The sequence below is a fragment of the Pleurodeles waltl genome, chromosome 4_1 (genome assembly GCF_031143425.1).
Source record: "Pleurodeles waltl isolate 20211129_DDA chromosome 4_1, aPleWal1.hap1.20221129, whole genome shotgun sequence".
NCBI classification, from domain to species: Eukaryota; Metazoa; Chordata; class Amphibia; order Caudata; family Salamandridae; genus Pleurodeles; species Pleurodeles waltl.
In genome coordinates this window covers 462955846-462978056 of record NC_090442.1, presented here as the reverse complement: position 1 = coordinate 462978056, position 22211 = coordinate 462955846, and the positions used below count along the sequence as shown (strand labels likewise).

Below are 22211 nucleotides of genomic sequence, written 5' to 3'. Positions count from 1 at the left end.
GCATTAACACTTTCCATGCTCTGTATTTTTCTCCGCTTTCCGCCTGTCGCTTCTTGTGTGTAGAAAGCCAGCCGGGCTCTCTTACAACGTTGCACCTTCTCAAACTGGAGGCCGGGCTTGGCACCACCTTATAAAAGAGCACACGGCCGCTCGTTGCTCAAGTTAAAGTGCTGAGGAGAGTGAATTTACTGTGATTCAGCGCGGCCTGCACCTCGAGGTCATGCGCCCCTCGACACCTGTGCACCTAAGAACCTTAGCAGCAACAGACAAGTGTCAGATAAAGTTACATTACAGCCTGAACTGAATTTAGGATCATACTGTGTATCCAGTAACGCTGTCTGGAGAAGAAACGTGCTACTTCGGTCTCTTTTTGCCAGGGAGTAGCATGTTTTACGAAAACAGTGGAATGTTTGGAAAAACTGAAAACTAATTAGTTTTAAGACATATGTTTTCTGAACTGAACCGCTCAGTCTCGCGACTGTGGACGTGATCAGGGATGTTTATAGACACTGTTCTCGATTTATGGAGGGTGGACATTGACCTCCCGGGACGCTATATCATCATTTGCTTCACCGCAACCCTCCGGTACCAGGCGCTGACTGCTAGAATAAGACCCTTGAACTTTGTCCGCGCACTTCCTCTCTTTGACGTAATTCCCTGAGGCGCATGCGCACTGTAAACGGGGCGGAGTGAGCGCTATATTATGCTCGTTAATCTGACAGATTTGTGCTGTCACTGTCGAGGATTCACTATCTGGCTGAGTGTGCTGTGGCCATGCTGAGACCGGTACGAGAGAGCCTCAGTCCAGGGGCCGCCCGCCTGCGGGTACTCCTAGGGCATCTGTCCCCGCTTCCGACTGACATCGTATCCTTTAGCTGCATACAGGCGTGTGTTGGCAGAGTTTACATAGGGTGGCGGGGAAAGGTGGTGCCTACAACCTTGAGCAGAGAAACGCATGCCAGGGGCTGTGTGGTGGAGCTTCTTGGCGCTTCTGTTTCAAGCAGTTAACCGACGCTTGAAAGCAGGAAGACGATTGGCTTCTTGTAGTATGCGGCACAAACAGTGGCGTAACGAAACTGAAAGGACCCCCCTGCAGAGAACATGGAGGGGGCCTACCCCCGGACTCACTAAGGCCAGGTGCTGTGCTAAGTTGGCCTCATAGAGCTCCCTCCGCCCCCCCCGCTTTAGGCATACAGATACCGCAAAACCAGAGCAGGCCTCTACTCACAGAGCGCCTTATGCGGAAACAACTTTGGTGCCCCCTCTCGTCCTCTGTCCTCCTCTTGTGTTGAAAAAAATGAGGTTTAGGGGGAAGGTGAGGGGGCAAGAGAAAGGAGGAGAGTAAAGAGAACAAACATTTTCAATGCATTGGGTCTTACATTTGTGAAAGTTAGAGCTATTGGCATTGTAAATGATGATGTTTTTTACCCATGTGTTTTGTTTTGTAGTGTAGTGGATGTATGTGGTGTGTTGTGGAATTGTGTGTTTTTTTTCAATCTTTTCCACTGATGTGTATGAAAGGACATCATGCTGTGTACTCTCTTGGCGCCCTGATGCCTGCAATCAGCAGAGCGAACGCAATTTGGGAGGGAGAGTACGTGTGATGGGCATTCTTCTGGAGACACTAACATAGTTTGGGGGCCTTTGGTCAGAGGTGGGATCTGGGGAATTTATGTGTGACAGGGACCTCCCACCCTCTCCTGTATTTCTCGGTCCACAGCGTGTCACGTGACAACACATATCGCGCATGGAGTGTGTCCTAAGCCTCTTGCTATCTGTGTGGCAAGGACCTCTGTCCTCAAATAACAGACTGCAACCTTTTTTCCACTTCAGAGATCGATACAACAAACACCTTAACTCGCCCTCAATAATCATATCACACACATTTACGTACAACACACATCATGACCAGTGCAATGCTGAAATTGATTTAGCCTCTTTGTGACTTTTTTAAAAACTCATTAATTGATTGTTTCAAACTTTTTGAAGTTTTATCAGTTTGCAGCTGCACAGCTGTATTTACGGCAGCATTTTCTAAACCATAATTGTCAGGGTTCTGTTATACATGTAAATCACAGGCCATAATTCATGGATATGACATCAATCGGTAGTTATACAACCAACTGCGAAACTAAACAAGCATTTGCAATGCAACAGGTCTCGCGTTTGCTCATGTTAGAGCTCATAGCTTTGTAAACTCCTAACCCGACTTTTCACCTGTCGGCAAAAGTGCATTTATGTACGTAACCCGAAAAAGTGCAATTAACTATGTAAAGCGCTCGACTTGTGCCAAGCGAAATCGCGATAGTAAATTAGAGAAAAAATAGTCCACGAGCCGGTCAGAAAACAGCAAGCCTCGCATGTTTTCTGTACTTGGTCGATGCGCTTGAGGAGGGCTAGCCACCGGAAAAGGCATGACGTATGCATGCCTTCGACTAATGAAAGCAAGCAGATTTTATTAGGCAAGCCCACAAACCAATGAAAAACACTGACGTGATGTTGACAGGGCTTGAGCCCTTTTCTAAACACTGAAGCGTCTTGCTGCGATACGCATGCATGAGCGCTTGCAACGCAGGCTCGACCCTAAAAAATGTTGTGTGGAATGTTAAAACTCTGGTCACAAGTTTGCTAGGATATTTTAACACACGCTGAGCAAGACGATCGTAAGAAACTATGGCATGGTTTGCATTTATGTGAAACGGACAGTGCATAAAAAAATCCACAAATTTCAAGAAGCACAATGAGTGCTCGCGCCCTGGCATACGAGACATGGCACTGAATAGATTTTACAGAATCGTGAGCATTTTAAGAAAGCTAATATCTTGAGGGTGTTTTTTTTTAATGTATCTAATGTAGTGTTGACACATCCGTAACACGTGGACCAAATTAGGGCCTGTCGAAAACATCAGGCACTTTATGACAGGGACAACATTAATTCTGCCAGCCGAGCATAATGTAACCACAAAGAAAGGCAGCCTGAAGGGTGGACGTGCAAACACAGAGCGATAGGTGAACAAAGAGACAGACGGGCAAAGAAAAGAACATATATATATTTAACGAACAAGTGCACATCCAGGCACACAGAAACGCATGCACAACACATACATGTATGGCACGCACAACACATATACAAAAGCCCGTAGTGCACAGTTATGAGTGACAAGCAATTAAAAAAACGCTAACAAGGGAGAAGCAGGCAGTGGGAGGGTGGAGAAAAGCGTACCTCAATCATGTGGGGAGCAGTGGACAGGCACTAATTAAATTAAATCAAACAGCGCTTGATCCCTGCTCCACGGACAGGACCAGAAATGATGCCAGCCTGAAGTGGACAAATTACCAGGCTGTAAAGAAGAGTGCTGCAAAAGCCAACAAATGGTGAGCGACAGGCAGGCTCCAAGCTCTTTCAGTGCCTCGCAAGCGATACGCATGCACTAGCGCATGTTATGTTATGCAAATTTGTAGAGCGCATGGCTACCCGAAGGCCTCCCATCGCTAACAGAGAGACATTTGGAATCAACCGAAAGTTAAGCTTTGAACAGCCAAGTTTTAAGAGCCTTCCGGAAGAATAGTTCATGGCTGATCAGGTGAAGTCTAGGTGGTAACGAGTTCCATACCTTGGCCCCCGGGTAGGCCAGAGAACTTCCACCCCATCTAGACTTCTTTACTCTGGGAATCACGGCTAGGGAGGCTGTAGAATACCTAAGCTGTCTAGAAGGTGTGTAAAAGGAAGCCAATGTCCTAAGCAAGGACGGACTCCTATTGTACAGGGCTCTGTAACTGTAACACAGGGGCTTAAATTCTATCCGGTGTGCCACAGGAAGCCAATGAAGAGAGGACATTGCTGCTTTTACAGATTCATGCCTTGGTATATTTAGAAGCAGATGGGCCGAGGCATTCTGAACCCCCTGAAGCTTTTTAATCACAAATTTGGGAGATCCAATATACAGAGCATTGCCATAGTCAAGATGCAAACTAATCATGGCCTGTATGATGAGTCTTTTGGCTACAAAAGGGAGGATTCTAAAAACCTTCCTCCGAAGCCTAAGCAAACCAAAAGAGTTGCGGAGACTTTATTGACCTGTTGAGCCATAGTGAGTTGGGGATCCAGCCAGACGCCCAGGCTCTTAATGAGTATTTTAGTAGGCGGAAGGCTTCCCAAGCCGCCCAGGATAGAGGGTTTAGATCTAGGCTGTGAGTGATGTCCAGGTATCATCACTTCAGTCTTATTATCGTCGAGTTTCATCCTACTATGAGACATCCATGCCGCCACGGCTTGAAGACATGGAGCAAGTAGTGGGCCGTTACCACTGGAGTTTGTGGATAGTGAAACTACCATCTGTGTGTCATTCGCATATGAGACTAGGGACATCCCAAATGGCTCGACAACTTCTGCCAGAGGTAACATATAAATGTTAAATAGGGTGGGGCTCAGAGAAGAGCCCTGTGGCACTCCACAGCTATTCTTGACGGGAGATAAAAAATAAGAGCTGTCCAAGACCTGATACGATCTGCCTTTAATAAAGGATGTAATCCAGTCTAGGGCTCAACCCTAAAAATCATGTAAAAGGCAATAGCCCCTAGAAACTGTGTTTCCGTGCACTTTTTTTTCTTGGAGCCACGTCGTAAGAAGACTGCCGCAGGCATCTTCTGCTTCCTTCTGAAGGTATTGGCTCTGGACGTGGGCCCAGCTGGTACTCATTAAAGGCTAGCCCTGGGTGGAACTGTGCACCAAGCGCAGAAATAGGCAAAGGGAAGCTTCAGAGCCTGCAGAGCTGACTCTTGTTCGCATGTGCGGAAATAAATTTGGCACCCTCACTGCTGCTTTTGAATAAAATGAGGCGGGGGAACCCCTTTTGTGTTCTCTTGTCATCCCTAGCTGATTACATCTGAGCAGTGACTGACATCCGAACACACACATTTCCACCCATTCCCCCAACTTACCTGATTGACTCATGGCATAGTTTCATCATGCCGGTGCCTCGTTTGTTTTGGGTGCAGGGTTGTGTGTGGCCTCTGGGGTTGAGAGGGATGAACGGAGGGGACTTATGGAGTGTTAAAAACAGCACCTCTGGCATATTAAAGTTCTTTTTAATTTCAAATCTTTATTTAGTTTACAGTGAGCAAAGACTAAACAAATGCATAGAAATACGAAGAGTAAAACAGTAGGATATAAAACAATAAGAAAGAGTGCTGTAATGGAAGGAAGGAGTGGCTAGGTACAACTGTGCATTACTTAGTCATAAAATAGTAATGTTCAGCGGCGGCCACTGCAAATCTCGAGGGGAGGGATGGGAGAATGGGGGGGTGGAATCAATCTAATAATAATTTAAAAAACGTACCTGCTTCTGCTGCCCGAGCCAGATTCCTCAATCTTCTTCCCTCAATGGTGTTTGTATCCCAGCAGTCCCTGGGACACCAGCACAGGCTCCCCCACGCAATCCTGGCACTGCTCTCATGGTATACCTAGCATGAGAGCAGTGTCGGGATTGGTCGGAGTGGCTTGGTCTGCCACTCAGATAGTGTACTTGGGTCTTTGCAGTTTCTCCAACCCAGCTGTGTTGCACAGCTGAGTTGGAGAAACCTAAGGGAGCATGTCAGTTTAGCCAGCTTTGGTCGGCCAAACTGAAATGTGCACTTAGTGCACTGACTCCACTCCTCCTCCTTCCCCCTCCTTTGGACCAGCTCTGCCCCTGAACAAATAAAATTATATTAAAATATCGTTTTATTTTCCAGCTGCTGGCTCAGCCAGTGGGGCTATGCTTCTTCGCCATTGCGAAGGAGCTGCCCGTGGTTATGTTGAATAAAAACTTATGACATTGCAATAGTATAAATATAGCCAATTAATATATACTCTGGGGAAAAATAACCAAGTATGAAGGAAGTTGAGGAATGAGTCGGGTATCTTACTTCTCTTACTCCTTGGGTAAGTTTGTGTTCAGTGCTGTCATTAACTCTTGTGTGTGTGTGTGTGTGTGTGAGGTATTGATATGGGCATAACCGTGATGCAAGGGATGATGAAAGTTATCTGGCATTCAGGTAGGTTTGGTGGTGTTAAAGTATGTGTCCAATGAATTCCAGATGGGTCTATGTTGTGATTTCCTTGAGGAGAGTTGCAGGGCCTTGTTGTCAGCGCTTCAGATATGTGTTACCCAGTTCATTCAGGCTGTGAACTATGTACTGTTGGTGGTAACTGACATGTCCGTGGTTGTTAACAAGAGGTCAAGTAAGGGACTTTTGTTGCTATTTTTGATGCCAGTGTCTAGACATCCATTTATGAGATGTGTGAATTCCTACTTTCAGTGCATACTAGAGGTTTTATTAATAAAAGAGAGGATTTTTTTTTCCAAAATGGTTTTACAGATTTACATGTAAAAAGTAGATGTGGTAAGTCTCCAGTTTATTCTTTGCAATTCCTGCAAGTAGGATTATCTAATATTTTCATCTTGTGTAAATGTGATGGGATCCAATAGGCCCTATGAATTAGCCCAAATGTAGTCTGTGATAACATTGGTGTGACCTTGGGTCAAGTAACTGATATCCATATTTTTACCCATTCCAGCTTTCTATGGGGTGTGAGCAGTGTGCATCATATTTCTTCTTTGTTTTGTGGTTTATGTTCAAGACACTGGGTTGTAGTAGTTTATAGAATTTGGAAACTTGATGGCCAGCTTTATTAAATCTATCTATAACGTTTGGAAGGGATGGCTCCTTGGTGTAAGATTTGGTGTTGGTGATGCATGCTTTAAGTTTAAGGAAGTTATAGAATTCTATATTTTCTATGTGGTAATACTTTTGAAAGTTGTAGAATGTAATGGAAGAGGACGGTGTACCTAGTAGTCTGGAAAAGTAAATGTCTTTGGATGTCCAGGTATACCAGTAAAGTGGTTTGCCTTTTATTTTCAATTTTGGGTTGTTCCAAAGTGAGACTAAATTGGAGGATCTGATCAGTGAGACTAGTGCTTTGTCAGTACATAGTAGTGCATTATTTTGTATTCTTAAAATATATTTGAATGTGCTCCAGTGGTTGGTTTTAATTGAGAAAAATGTATGGGGTCTAGACTTTCTAGCATGGGTTTTTCAACCATTAGCCTTGTGGGTCTATAAAGATCTGGTGTAGTGAACCAGTGGGAACCCTTTTTCGTCATGAAAGCCGTCTAGTACCTTATAAAGTTGGCTAGGTCGACATCTGCTAATTCAGTGGAAAGACTGAGTTTCTTCATTGCTATTTTAGGTCTCTTATTTTACCAAATTAAGTTTGTGATTAGTTTGTTGAGTTTACGATGGAAGTTGTCAGAGAGATGTAGTGGAATCATGTTGATTAGTTAATTTATTATGGGAGTTATCATCATCGTAATTGTTTTGGTGCAACTCCACCAGGTGATGAATTTAGGTGTCCAACTTTCAAGTAAATCTGATGTGTGTTTTTTTTTTTTTAACAGTAATATTTTCATTATGTTTAATGGTATCTATTAGGTTTGATTCAAATTCGATGCCCAGGTATTTGAAGTAACAAGGTTGCCATGCTCGTCCAGTGTCACCAAGAATATGTTTTGACCCTAGGGGATTTAATGACTTAAAGTCTGACTTGTCCCTATTAAGTTTAAAACTGGTCACCGCTTAATGATTGAGCTGTATCCATAAGGGCATTGATGGAGGAGTTGGCATTTTCGGTGACTACTAAGGTGTCTGCATATGCTGATAGTTTGACTATGGTGCCATTTAAGTTAACCCCTGATATGTTTACGTTGTTTTGTATAGCTATTAGAAGTGGTTCTAGAGCTAGTAGAAAGAGAGAAAATAATAGTGGGCATCCTTGCCTCATGCCCTTTTCTGGTTAAAAAAAAAAGGGTTGTGATAGGAATCAGCTCACTATGACTAGCACTAGGGATGCTAAATAGGGCCATGAGCAACTTTATGAAACAACCTCCTAAGTTGAAAGCATGTACTGTCTCTTTAAGGGATGTCCAAGAAACTTTGTCAAACACTTTTTCAGCAGCAAACGTTATTGCAGCTGAGAATGAGGATTTCGCATTTTTCCAGGACATGGCAGAGAAGACGAGTGTATCATTGGACATACAGTTTTCAAGAAGCTGACTTGTGAGCTACCTATTAAGCATTGTAGAAAGGGTTTGAGTCATTTGAATTTTTGTATCTAATTTACAATCAAGGTCTATAAGTGATTTCGGCCTGTAGTTTTTCGCTAATAAGGGATCTTTCTCTTTCTCTGGAAGTATCATAATGATAGCCTCATTTGTGGTACCACATTTGTTACCTGCTGTTGCTAGGTGACTAAATAGGACTAGTAGTGTCCGTTGTATGGAATTACAAAAGGTTTTATAGAACTTGGCTGTGAAGCTGTCAGGACATTGTTCCTTATCTTCCTTCAGGGATTTAATTGTTTCTGTGGTTTCTTCTATGGTTACTGGTTCGTGTAAGGTCTTTGTCTTCCTCCGATATATGTCAGGTTTAACTTATGTAGGTTATTTGAGCACTCTTCCAGAGAGATATGCCGTTCAGCAGAATATAGATCCTCATAAAGTGTTTGAAAATGTCCAGTATTTTTTTGTGGGTTTGTATGGATGGCTTTCTTATCGTCCTTAAGGGCACTGATCTATTTCTAATTGTGTCTGTGTTTGAGATATGAGGCTAATAGTTTACCAGCTTTATTAGCTTCACACAATTTCAGACCTTTCAATCTATTACTCCATACACCTGTTTTTTGCTTAATATTTTACTGTATTCATATTTTGTGAGAAGGGAAATGGTGGGTTTATCTAAATTTTTGTATATGTAGTGTTTCGAGGTGTTTTGTTCCATAAACTTTGTTAGTATAGCATTGTTTGTTTTATTCATTTTCTTTTTTATGCTTATTAGGGTGTATCGTAGGGTGGTTTAAGTGTGTCCCAGAATAGTGTTAATGAAATCTCGGGAGAAGCATTTTATGTAGTTTCAGATGTTTTTTTTTTTATTTTCTCTATACTGTCAGGCTTAGATACAATGGGCCTGATTTAGATCTTGGCGGATAGAATACTCTGTCACAAAAGTGACGGATATCCCGTCCCCTGTATTATGATCACCATAGGATATAACGAGATCATAATATGGCGGACAGGATATCTGTCACATTTGTGACTGAGTATTTCCTTCTGGCAGGATCTAAATCATGTCCAATGTCATTGTTAAATCTCCACATTTGTGTGTGTGAGTTTGGGTTTGTTCCAGAAAGTAGCATGTTAATGTAGCTTAGGGTGGATATTTGTCTGGTATGTGTGTATATATATATATATATATATATATATATATATATATATATATATATATATATATATATATACACAGAGACAGACAGACAGACACCAATTCTGGTGAAAGAAGTATGCAGAGCCGAAAACAAGAAATAGTATCTAGAGACCGGGTGCTGGAGTCTCCAGCTGTCTTTTAAGTTGTGCCTGGTACAAAGCTTCTTAGGTGCTGTCTAAGCATTAGGTGGGTGACGTTTACAGCTAGATTGCCTGTCGAGGATTTTGTGTATTAGTAGATTAAAATCGCCCCTACAGTGGTTAAGTCATTAGCCGGTATTTCGTTTATGCTCTCTCAGAGGGTGTTCCAGAAGGACAACTCATCATTATTGCGGATGTAGATATTGACAATATGTTTTGTATAATCACCTGTACTTAAATTAGTTATTATCCATCTCCCTTCTTTGTCAGTGGTATGGTGGGAGGCTGTGCTGCTCCCTCTGTCCAGGGGCACTTGTTTGGTGGTGGCCCCATCTTCCTGGGGCCACCACCAGTTGGCTAGGGGCCTAAACCAATGTTGGTGGCCCACAAGGCATTCTGGGGCAGGATACATATGAAATGAGCGTCTCTCCTGCTGCACCGGGGAAAGCTGCGTTTCCGGCAGAGCTGGTGTGCTGCCTTGGTGGTGCCGGTCCCACCCGGACACCCCCACACCAGGTAAGCGCTCCCTCGTTGTGGGAGCGGTGCAGGGAGCCCACCCCTGGCCGCCCCACCGGCTCCCCACACGGCCAGCACCTCATGTGCTGCCACGAGAGCTGGCCTTTCCTGTGGTGTCTGCCTGCTCCTGCGTGCAACAGCACTCCTCCCTTCTCCTTCACATCTTCGGGGCCCCAGGATGTGGTCCAGGGCCCCTCCTTACCTTCACGGGGAGCACAATGGCGCTCCCAAATGGCCTCCGCTTCATGGGGCACCAGGATGGTGTCTGGGGCCTCTCAGGAGATTTTCACAGGGGCACGACGGTGCCCCCACTTTGCTTCTCCTGGGGACCTGGAATAGGGTCTGGGCCCCTGGGATGGAATCTTCAAAGGGAACGCGACGGCGCTCCCTGGCTTCCTCTTCGGTCGCCGGCCCCTTCCACAGCTGGCAGCCATCTTGCTGGGGGGAGGGGGGAAAATGCGCCCTCCCAGCCATCCTTCTTTGCGGGCCCCGGGATAAGGTCTGGGGCACCTTCCCACAATGTTCATGGGGTGCACGACGGCGCTCCCCGACTTTACACCGGCTGCAGGTGGGGCCGGGATGGGGTCCGTGTCCCTACATCATTGCAGCGAGGAAGATGTGCGATGGTGCTCCTTTTCCCCCCCCCCCCATCTCCCTGAACGGGCCAGGCTTCACGGGGCCCCGGGATGGGGTCTGGGGCCCCTTCTTCCTCCAGAGGGGGATTGCAATGGCACTCCCCAGCTCCTCTGCTTTGTGGCAGCCCCCGGGGGCACAGTATGGAGCAGCAGCAGAGCCCCATGCGCTTAGTCGCTGCCTCTGAAAAGGTCAAATGTCACAATCTTTCTCCCCTTGATATCTTGGGCCCCCAAGGGTAGATTTGCGTGATTCTGGTGTGGTTTCCCTCCTGGTGACAAGCCCTTGCCACCCGGAGCTCTGTCATTAGGCCTTCTGACCTAGAAGGGACCCAAATTCTAGGGGGCCCTCCTTTTCTTGTCTTTCCCCCAACCAGTCCTCATGGTGACAAGGCGGCCAGCTTACCTTGCCGTGGCATGTGCCTCACTGGGCCTGAAGCCCTTCAGGGGGCAGTCAGGGGGTTATTCCTTCCAGCTGCCCATGACACCCATCTGCAGTCTGTGTCCAGCAGCGAAGCACAGCCAAGAGAGAGAGCTCTAACCTGTCCAGGACCTTTTAAGTGGGGGCGGAAGTGTGCAGCAGGCCTGCACCTCTGGCCTATCCAGATGTGCCAGATCACTTCCTTGCCCCTGTCCCCTCCTTCCTGCACAGTCTTCTGGGATAGCTCAAAATGGCCTCATCCGGGAGTTAGTTGCCACATGTGCTCTGAAAGTCTTAGCCTCTCCTCCCTGACATTCCTCCCATGGCCTTTCCAGCCTGCTCCTGGCACGGAATGACAGCTGGCTGACTGATGCAAGGCCCTGCTCAAGCAGCTTGGCAGAGCAGTAATTGGCCATGAACTGAGTAAGGGAAATATGACATCCCTGGATGACCCATAAGTTGTACAACTATGCTCTTTTCACCTACTGCATTATTATTTTACTACAGGTTACAGTGTACTTTAGTGTGACTCTGGTGTCGGTGAACCCCAGAGGACTAGAGTTGCACCCTAGGCTATCCTTTCCCATTGACATTTAATGGAGTGTCCCTACAATGCAAATACAGTAAGCACACTGACATTGGCATTTAATGGAGTGTCCCTACAGTGAAAAGACAGTAAGCACTCTGACTATCCCTCACATGTGTACACCCACCTCATGAGGCCTACTCCAGGTCTCCACCCACTCTGCATAGTCCCTTCTGCGCCAGGCTTACCTAAGCGCAGTTCTTGGGCTGCGCATGCGAGGAATCTTCCCCACGCAGCCCTCACGTGGGTGCACGTGTGTGCACACATGATCATGTGTATCCGCCCGGGGCCTCCTACTCTTGCTGCGCCACAGCAGCCTTTCCTTAGCAAAGCGGCACCAGCGGTAAACACATGCAGTCCATTTTACCATGAGTTTACTGTACGTGAGTCCCTCCTAGCAGGCTCCCTCACAGTAAAAGGTAAAAAAATAGGTGGTCAAAAAGCAAAAAATCAGGGCAAACCTAATGGTCAGAAACATCCTCTCACAGTATCATAAGATCAGTTCTTGAACATTAGTATGATTTGGAAGTGACTGGGCATTGCAGTACGTTTTCTTTCATTTGTGTTACGTAGTGGGAGTAACTGCAGGATATTAGCATGTGCCTATCTAGATAGGAGGAAGTGGTTGTGCCCATAGTAAAAACTCATCACAAATAGCTGAACCTAGAGTAACAAAGAAGAAAGTAGAATCCAAACACAAAAAGCACAAGAGCATCTGAATAAATGTAACCCGTCCCAAGCCCCTGTTCCACCCCAAGAACATCAGCATTTGAGGAAGCGAAAGATAAGAGTGTCAGTCCATCTACAACAGGAGCGAATATTACGACTAATATGGTGTGGAGCATGTACACATCTATGACACAATAGCATGTATGTAACCCTCTAAAATTACTTATATTGAACAAGAAGAACTCTGGTGTAGTATTTGTCTGTATAACAAATAACCGTGAACCAACAATATTATAGGTCTAGGTGGAGCATGGGCTCAATTAAGGGATTAAACCTGTCAGTTAACTGCTTAAACAATATCCAAACTGTTTGAGAGTAACAACTAGTTTTAACGCTATTGCAATAAAGAAGAGCGTATGCCATTATGTATGCATGGACATTATTTAAGTATATAACATTATGGACATTTTTATACTTATCTAGAACATGTCAACAGCTTGTAACAGAAATGGATTAACAGCTGAGGATAAAGTCTGGATGATAAACAGGTTAAGTCATGTTTTCTGATTGTAAAAGGTAGGTTGAGATTTCCATTTCGTGCTGTTCTATCTCGTCCAGAATGATTGATAGGTCTTTGTGAGCCTCAGAAATGTGGTACGTGCCATTTTCCAGAACTTTGAATTTGACCAGACCTGCAAAAGAGATTTGTAGACTCAAACGCTTTAGACAGTCTCGGAATGTTAAAAAACCTTTCCTTGTGTCAACTGTTGTTGCAGGGTATTTTTGTGAGGTATGAATTTGAGGCCATTCCATTTGATGTGGTTGTTTTTGCGCATATATGCCAGTACTGATTCTCTGTGTTGGTATCTTAGAGGTTTGCAAACAATTGGTCTTTCTGTTAAGAGTTTTGAATAATGAGACACAGTGCGCCTTCCCCCAATTCTAGATCTTTGTTGAATTTAGGTTGGTGATGTGGTAACTAGTTTTCTAAGAAAACTGTATAGGATCTATCGGAGTCCTCAGTGCCCTAATGAAATCACAAATATTCTTAGATTGCCTCTTCTGTTTCGATCTTCCAAATCAGCGATTTATTTTTTCATAGATCGTGTTGATAGTTGGAGGGGAGGGCTTTTAGATCTTTGGATGTTTTTGCAGCGGTATCTTCTACCGAGCTGAATCTGTTCTTCGTTTCTGCTATTTATTGTTGATAGTGATCATATCTGCTCTTATTGCTGTCATTTCCAGTTGCATTGTGTCTGTGTTTTGTTGACTGTGCAAGGTCATATCTTCTGCCTACTCTTTTAAAATCATATCCATGATACTATTTATATCTGATTTGTTCTTGATCGGTGAATCAGGTGAGGGTGGTTTGGCTTCCGACTTTTTGAGGTTATGTTTAGAGTCTTTATACGCCATAATGCTGAGTTTGGTGTGTGATGTTGGGTATGGTTAGGAGGTTGGAAATCAGCAATAATGACCAGTAGATTAAGCAGTAAAAATGTAGGTGTGCCCAGGTTAGCAATGTGCATATCTAAACTGGTTGTTGGCAGTATTGTCAGATGAAACAGTAATGACACTAGAATAAGTTCTCAGTTATGTCCAAGATAAACATCACAATGTATGTACATATAAACACTGATTTATAGCATACACTGTTGGAGGTTGGCACTAATTTGGTAAACTGAGGTGTTCAAGAATAGATAATAGAGCGTTGCAATAGTTGCGTTGTTAAGTGTGGCATGAATCAACTGCCACAGTATGGTGGTAGTGTGTGTTGCAGACACGTCATCTGGAATGCCCTTTGGAAATAATGCTCCTTCCATGAAATGGGTCTCCAGACTATACAACATCTTCTTTTTTTTTTTTAAGTGTTGTTTCTTTCAATGATGTAAGTTTTATATGAAGGTTTCTAGAATATTTTGGGAGAGGCAATAATAACTCCTTTAGTAGAGTGACATGGTCATTGAAGACGATCCCCTTGTTGAGGACAGGCTGAATCTGCTATGGGGTAAATCCATTGTTGAGTGTTTGATGTGTTGTGGTGTATTGTATTTGATGTATTGTGCTCCTTTGTGCAGAGTATCATGTGAGGGTCACCACACAGTGTGTTTTGTGCAGCACCGTATTTCTATTAGGTCTAGGTCACAGACTTAGAGATGGGATCTGCGCTGTCCTGCGGTCGCCATGTTGAGGTCAGGCAAAGAGTACAGAGGGCTTCTCGAGGTACTCAGTAAGTATTTGTTTCAGCACATATAAAAGACAGTCGTACCTCACTCTGAAGGCTGAGCACTGATTGTTGGCAGGCCTAAAAAAAACATAAAAATGGTACTAGACCTGCAGGTCGAGTAGCTTGAATAATCTACTTGACCTAACTGTAATGTGCTTGACCTGGAAAAGGATCTCAAATTGTGTGATCCTAGTCAAATATTTTATTTTACAGTCACCTTTTTCTTCATTTTCACATATGAATGCACCTTGAAATACGTGAGTTCAGCATTTCTGCTGTAAAGTATCCTTTTTTTGTTTGATTAAATACACTAAACGTTTGCTCTATATATAATAAGTCTAGCCCACATAAAGGGTACACATGATCCACGCATGACTTGCCTCTAAGTTTACTAATAGCTTTGCCATCATGGCAGGAGTGTTTCTTAGTTTATGATTAAACACTCACTTTTCATAAATGTATTACTAAAGCATGATGTGGTAGCACACTGTCATTTACAGACAGTAAATTTCCATGAAAATGTCTAAAAACCTCCCCACTAACTTGCAGCTTTACTGATAAATCTATATAGTGTATTAACAATAATCTGTGAAAATTGGGTTTCAGAAAAGTTATCCTTAGCACATCACCAAGTAAAGTGTTCTGACTATCCTTCATCCTATTAAAATATTTTTTTCATCATACAGAAGTACAAAAAATGGTCTTTCACAGCTAATGAAATATATATTTTGAAATGTTTGTAAAGTTGACTTAGTTATATAAATGTTGTGTGTTAGGAAATACCCGCTACCAACAGCCTTTCATTTTGCACAGGTCAGACAGTTCACAAAATCCTGGAACTCTGCAAGGAAAAGTATTTGCATTGCAAGAAGACAAACTGACTTTGGACCTCTGTCTCTGAACAGGGAGCAAATGTGACATCTTAATTGCTAATTCATTTTCTGACTGAACAGAACATCTGTTCTTTGTCCACTGCCAGAAGGGGCGAGTAGGATCTAAAAATAGCTCGACCTCATAAAATAAAACTCTCCATAGCGAGTGGTAGAGTAGATTTTTCAATCCCTGGTTGGTGTCCAGTAAGAGCCTCTGTGGCAAAGAGCACCATGCAGTTTCGGTATACGGTCTATTCCATCCTGCGACTAAACACAGTAGTCTGCCGTCTTAGTTTTCAAGGGCATTGTCTCGGTGAAATCTTTCTTTGTGTTTGTCTTCAACAAGCCATATTTCAAGCTTGTAATTCTGGCAAGGCTTGCTTTCAGATTAGAGTCCATTCTCGTCCAGTAATACAGAGTCCCCGGAACATGTGGAAGGGTGGACATGTTGTTCTGTGCTGGGTAGAGAGACAGAGCTGTTGGAGAGACAGAGCTGTGCCATGCGCTTCTGTGTCCAAGCCATGTCCCCTCTGGTTAAAAAAATGTTCGAAGCACATTAAACTGAATCACTGGAGCCAAGTGAGAGAGGTGATGCTGTTCGCATGACCTTTAGTGCAGACAGCTCTGTGTACCTCTCTGAAGATTGGCACCCTGATTCCAGCTTGCCCATGCAAAATTCCAGCCCTGCCAATAGTATTAAATGCAGAGTCAGAAAACTGTTTGACACCCGTCTAGGGCATTTTTCAATATTGCCCACATGTCTGCTTTCCATTCGCTGCAGCAACTTGCAAGAGGTGAAAGGTGTGCCTAACCCAAAGGCTTCATTTAAAAAGCCACCAGTCCGCTGTTTATTAGAGTCTCACCTTGGCTGGGAGCTAGGTGGAGCCCAACAGCTAGGTGACAATGCAACAGAAAGAAAAATAAGCACTCCACTTTTATCACTTCACAAGAGCTTAACAGAAACCATGATTTGCAGGCAGGCTTTGTTCTAGCCATCTATGTAAGAGATATGCATGCACTGTCAGATGTATTTGGCTGTATGAGTAATTACGCTACTAGCATTTTAAATAGCACTTACCAATTTATTTCATAGCACCGTTTATCCCACTGTAGGGTGTCAAAGAGCTTTACATTTCAGAGAGAAACAATTAACCCGACACATGTATAAATAAGTATACAGGAAAAGGTACATGAGGCAGTGAGAGTTACAAGCTGCAGGAATCGCATATTATCCATGCTAGTAGGCATTGTATGTTAAAAATGTTTGGTGTGGAGAAACGCAAGGCATTAAAACCAGACCTTATTACTACCTAAATGACCTATATTTAGCAACTTTAAAATAACAGAATATTGAGGGGAAAACGATTCTGAACCTTCATCTTGCCCTTTGCAAGCAGCTCCTTCATGCTGGTTTATAGCTGAGTTATAGTACAGCGGACGGGATAGCTTTCACGTTTGTGACAGAGTATCCTACCCACCAAGATAATCTAAGCCTTTCACAAAATGCATATGGATTATGTCTTCAGAATAATTGAAAAACCTTTCCCTACACTCTAAATGCATGCTCTGTCCACGTGGTACTCTGGACTTGTGGGCCTAGTGTGTTGGGGTTTTGTGGGAATATGAGAAGGCCAAAGTAGGTGACCAAGGTTTGCTTCCATGGCTCCAGCTCGACATGGACTGAAAATTCAGGGACATGCACTGGCCTTGTGCTGCAGCAATCCTCTTCTGGTGCTGTGCTCTCTGCCCCATCATTAGTGGCAGCAGAAACGAAGACAACAGTGGCAGCATCTTTGTGCATGACTGCTGGACACAGGATAATCTGCCAGGAAGTGTACCCTCCCTGGACGTGGTGGGCTTACTTCTTTTGTTTTGTGTGACCTGCATCCGGGGTGGGGGGGGACTGTTTGGAAGCCCTTCTGGTTTGTGGCTTCAAAGGGATGGGTGACACAAAGGGAGTTACTTGTGAGCCTGACAGAAGGGGTCCTTTGACATCATAATCTGCCTGCGGAGCCAATGGCAAGATATTGCAGCAGATAGACAGCACAGCCAGAAGTTTCCCTTGTAGGCCCTGTAGATGAATATTGTTATGTCCTGGAAGAACCAGACTTGTGTCTCCAGCCTAATGTGGCTTATTTTGGTGTGGACTAGAGGACGTGGTCTGCGGCCTCCAAACAACTGTGAATCAGTTTCTTAGCTTATCCAGACACCTTGAAAATAGGGTGGGGGATACAAAAGGACAGGTGTAAGAAATTGAATTATTAGTTGAGAGGGGTGAGAGCCCCACTCAAGTAATAAACACAATCCTTTTCAAAGTGAACTACAAAAGTTACTAAATAAACCCATGCTTAATCTTCTGGTAGTTTGGCAGAAAAGCAGTCAGGCTTGAATTAGAGGCCATGTGTAAACTATTTATGTAATAAAGTGAAAACGCAGCACAAGAATAATCACAGAAATAATCCAAAATCAATGTAGATTAGTGATAGTAATTATCTTAATAAATAAAATGACAGCAAAACAACATGGTTCCTATAAGTTGAACCAGAGTTCTAAGTTTGTAAAATTTGAGGTAAATATTGTACTACGAGACACAGGGCACCAATTGCGTTTATCTAAGTGCACTGAACCGGGTCAGGCTCAACAATTGTAGGGTGACTGCAATGGAGCATTGGTCAGATACAGGGACCAGGTTCATCCCGGTGGAGAGTTTACCTTCTCACTAAGTCCAGTTCCATACAAGGAGCCTCAGGTGGAGCTTTTGGTGGGCCGTGAGGAAATCTTGGTTAACATGAAGAGCAAATCCCCATTGCAACTTGATGTTGGAGGGAGACGTATGCAGTTGTTGCTAACAAAAAGAAAAGGTGTCCATTAGAGCTTCACTTTGGTGGGAGCTTCCGTGTGGACGTTGGTGATTCGAAGAGTAGGTCGCTGGGACCTTGGCATTGACGGGAGACGCAGGTGATTGTTGCTTACACAAAGAGCTCACAACCTCTGGATTTTCACCAGGAGTTCAATTGTTACAGTTTGGAGGACTCTGACACCAGGCAAGGGTCTAGGGCCTGGTTAAGCACTTTTTGGGGTCAGGATTTACTCCAGAAGAGGCCAGTGTCAGGGTCCAGGTGTGTCCAGTTGGTGCTAGTCAGCTGGGCAGTTGCAGGGAAGGCCTCTGGAAGATTGTTGCGTTCTTGTAGCGCAAGCAGGTCACCCAACTGTCCCTTTGAGTCATCCTTCTGAATCTTCGCAGGTCTATGAGTGTTTTGATGAGAGGTTCCTAGTGTACCACATTTGTACCGAGTGCCAGCCTGTGTGTGGGGAGTCACTTCCTTTGTCAAAACCAGGTCGCTTCAGAAGTCAGGAATGGGGTAGGCACCGCCGTCCAGATACCCTTTAAAGCTCAGGAAGAGCTGCTTCGAACACCCCCAGGCCATCCTACTCAGGAGGCAAACACCCTTCCCCACATCCAAGGCCATTTTGTCTTATATCTGGAAGGAATACACATCACACCACAGGAGAGACATTAATAGTCATGTCATACTGTCAGAAAGGCTCATTTGATTTAGGCAGAAAAATGCCAACTTTCTAAAAGCAAAAAAGAACAGATGATGGACGGAATGCTGAACAATGCAAACATTCACCCCCAGTCTGTTTGTATAAAATTCTTTATTTGGCTTAAAACCTTAAAAGTATAAAACATGACTAAATTATACAATAATTCATAAAGTTAATCTATTACATTATTTATTCTCACACAATGTTCTTAATTCATAACATTCCATAAATAGCGTGCTCTCCTAACATACACCATAAATTTCCCTAACCTCAGATATGGATATGGATTCACCTGCTAATTTTACAAAATGCATTGTACATACCCACTTAACCCGATTATATTTCTGATAGAGCCAGAGTTATTATTATATGCATGTGGCGCAAATCTAGATACAGTGACGGTGCTTTTGCTTTAAACCTACATTATAACAACACAAGTGTCCTATATCACAATTAATCAATATACATTTAAAAGCAATCAGTTGTAAACTCTTCATTCATCTAAGAAAATACCATCTTTTGTTCAAGCTTCGCATACTACATTTTGCGGTTGCTCTTTAAACCCAGCTAAAACCCTTTCTATTTCAATAAAAAATTGGCCTAGCGCACACGTTACATTCAAATATCTCATATCTACTAGTAACTTAAGTGCTCGATTTATGATATTATACTCCTTAAAAAGTGGTTTTAAAAACTTCTTACTCACTTCTAAAAACCAAAAACAATCCAATAATATATGTTGAGTACTACATTTTTGCTGTAGGCCGCATGTGCATAGACCTTGATCATCCTTAAGTAAGGCTTTTACTTTGGAGTCCGTATAACCAGGGTTTAACCAGACTCTAAACTGTAACACTGCCTCTCTTAGTCTTGGATTGGGTAGGGCCTCTTTAAGAGAAATTATCAGCATTCCTCCACCCATCTACCATGAACTGGGTGGAAATTCTCCTCTCCAGCTACTCTAAATCTACTTCTCTTTCCTTTTTTATTTACCATTATACGCAGCGCCTGCTTCGGGATCTGTTCTCCGCACCACTGGTTTCCGGATAAACCTAAGAGGATGCAGATCTTTTCTAACCGCCCTCGCAGTTGTGTTGCCCAGTGTAACTCACTTCTCTTTATTTCTGTTTTACACAGTCTTGCAATCTTAGAGATTCCCTCTTCTCTCAGGCTCAACCAAAATTTCAACGCGTCCTGCATTCCCTGGTAGATACATGCTGGCATTTGACATTCCGCCCTTATAGCTTGTATTATACTTGAGGGGGCAGTGAAAGCAATCGTTTTACACATTTTCTTTCTTCAGCCTCCCACCTTAATTTCCCAGAGAGTGTTAAGACTTCTGCCATACTGAAATTGAGGGCGTACCATAGCATTAAAAGGAGACACAACAGGGCGGAGGGACGGTTCCGCATATTTGCTACTAAGCTGTCTTAGCCCCCATACCGATGTTAAGGCTCTGTTCCTTAGAGCTTCTGTATGTTCTTTCCATCTTAATTCAGAGTCAAACCACATACCTAAATATTTATATTTTGTAACCTTTTCTACTTTTTCTCCTCCTAGAGAGTAGTTTAATAGGCTCCTCTTTTTTCCTATTTCCGTTATTTTCGTTTTATCCATATTTACTACCATTTCTTTCCTTTGACAGTAAGAGTAAAATGCATCTAATTTTCTTTGTATCCCTAATTCCGTCATGTCGACTATCACTAGATCGTCTGCATATAATAAGCAGGAAATGTGAACTCCATCCATTTTTGGGCATAGACCTTTAACCTCCTTTAACAAACCTGGTAAGTCTGACAGAAATATAGTGAATAATAATGGAGCCGGCACACATCCTTGGCGCAAACCATTCCTTATAGGGATCTTCTTTGAGAGTGAACCACTCATATCTAAAATTACTTGGGCCCAATCTTGTGAATGCAGATCCTGGAGGAGAAATAATAGGTCTGAGTCAAACCCCAACTGTTTTAACATATCCCATAAAACTTTTCTATCTACCAAATCAAACCGGGCACGAAAGTTAACAAAACAGTGAAATAAACTTCCCTGCATTTCAATTGACGTTTTTGATAATGACCAAAGACTAAAACAGTGGTGAATTGTCGAGTGACCTTCTTTGAAGCTGCCTTGCTCTACCGGTATCAAGTCATTTATCTCTGGCCAGGATTTGATTTTCCCCAGCAATAACTTTGTAAAAAAGTTTTTGCCTACATCCAATAAACTTATTAGGCGATAGTTTTTTGGTTGTGTTGGGTCATCCTTTTTGTAAATCAGCCTAATAATGGCACCCTTCCAATTCTCAGGTAAACAACCGTAATCAAAAATTTTATGAAACGTAGCATAAAAGAATTTGACCCATCAGTCGATAATATTATTATTGCTGAAAGATTTTCTGGACCCGCAGCTTTGGTTAATTTAAGTGCTGCAATTATTTATTTTATCTTTTGCAGGGTAAAAGCTGATCTTACATCCCTACCTATCTTCCTATTGACTTCACATTCTCCTTCCACATCCATTCCTCTATATACATTACACAGGTGTTTATTCTAGTCATCTTCACCAAACACCTTAAAGTTCCTGAAGCTTTCACCTCCCTTAGCAACTGCCAGAATCTCCTAATGTTTTCTGTTCTTATCACATCTGCCATTACCTCCCAATTCCTATTTATATATTCCTGTTTTCTCTGCCTTAAGATTGTTTTATAAATTTGCTTAGCTACGTGGAGGTTCTGTTCTACATCAGTAGTGCTTTTTTTCTTAAATTCCCTTTCTAGTTTCCGCACCTTCCGCTTCTAGTTACTACACTCCTGGTTATACCATGTGTTTTTATTGGGCCTACGTACTTCTCCCTTCATCTTTTCCTCGTGCATTATTTTTAACTTACTTTTAAACAGTCCACTATTAACTCAATTCCCCTAATATTTTCCCTAAAGTCGTCATTTGAGTCTTCCTCCATTCTAATATCTCTATAATTTATTATCAGTTCATTAAGCACTTTTAAACTATTTTCGGTTATTTGTGTAGTCATCTTACGTGGGTACTCTACCTTCAGTGTCTGCACTTTTTCTCTTTCTCTTTGGGGCGTTGTTTACTGGCCCAATTATTAACCATAGGGGCCAATGATCACTGCCCTCTTGGTGTTGAATTCCAAAGTCTAATACTTCTCCAAAATGGCAAGTATTTATGAAGGCGTAATCAATTAGCAATCCTGATTACCTATTCGAAAGGTTTGTTTTGCTGGGCAATCCATAATCATTCGCCCATTTATGCAGGAACAAACCTAGGGATCCCAGATTTCTT

The 22211-nt window shown here is 43.2% G+C and overlaps 1 protein-coding gene across 1 annotated transcript in view; it reads left to right on the top strand.

Annotated features, from left to right (window-relative positions):
• The first annotated feature begins 672 nt into the window (after window positions 1–672).
• Window positions 673–22211, top strand: part of LOC138287842 (phytanoyl-CoA dioxygenase, peroxisomal-like) — a 256379-nt gene continuing 234840 nt past the window's right edge. The window contains exon 1 of the mRNA XM_069228748.1: window positions 673–864. Coding sequence (XP_069084849.1) covers window positions 775–864 — 90 coding nt within the window. The 5' untranslated portion in view covers window positions 673–774. The remainder of the gene's footprint in view (window positions 865–22211) is intronic.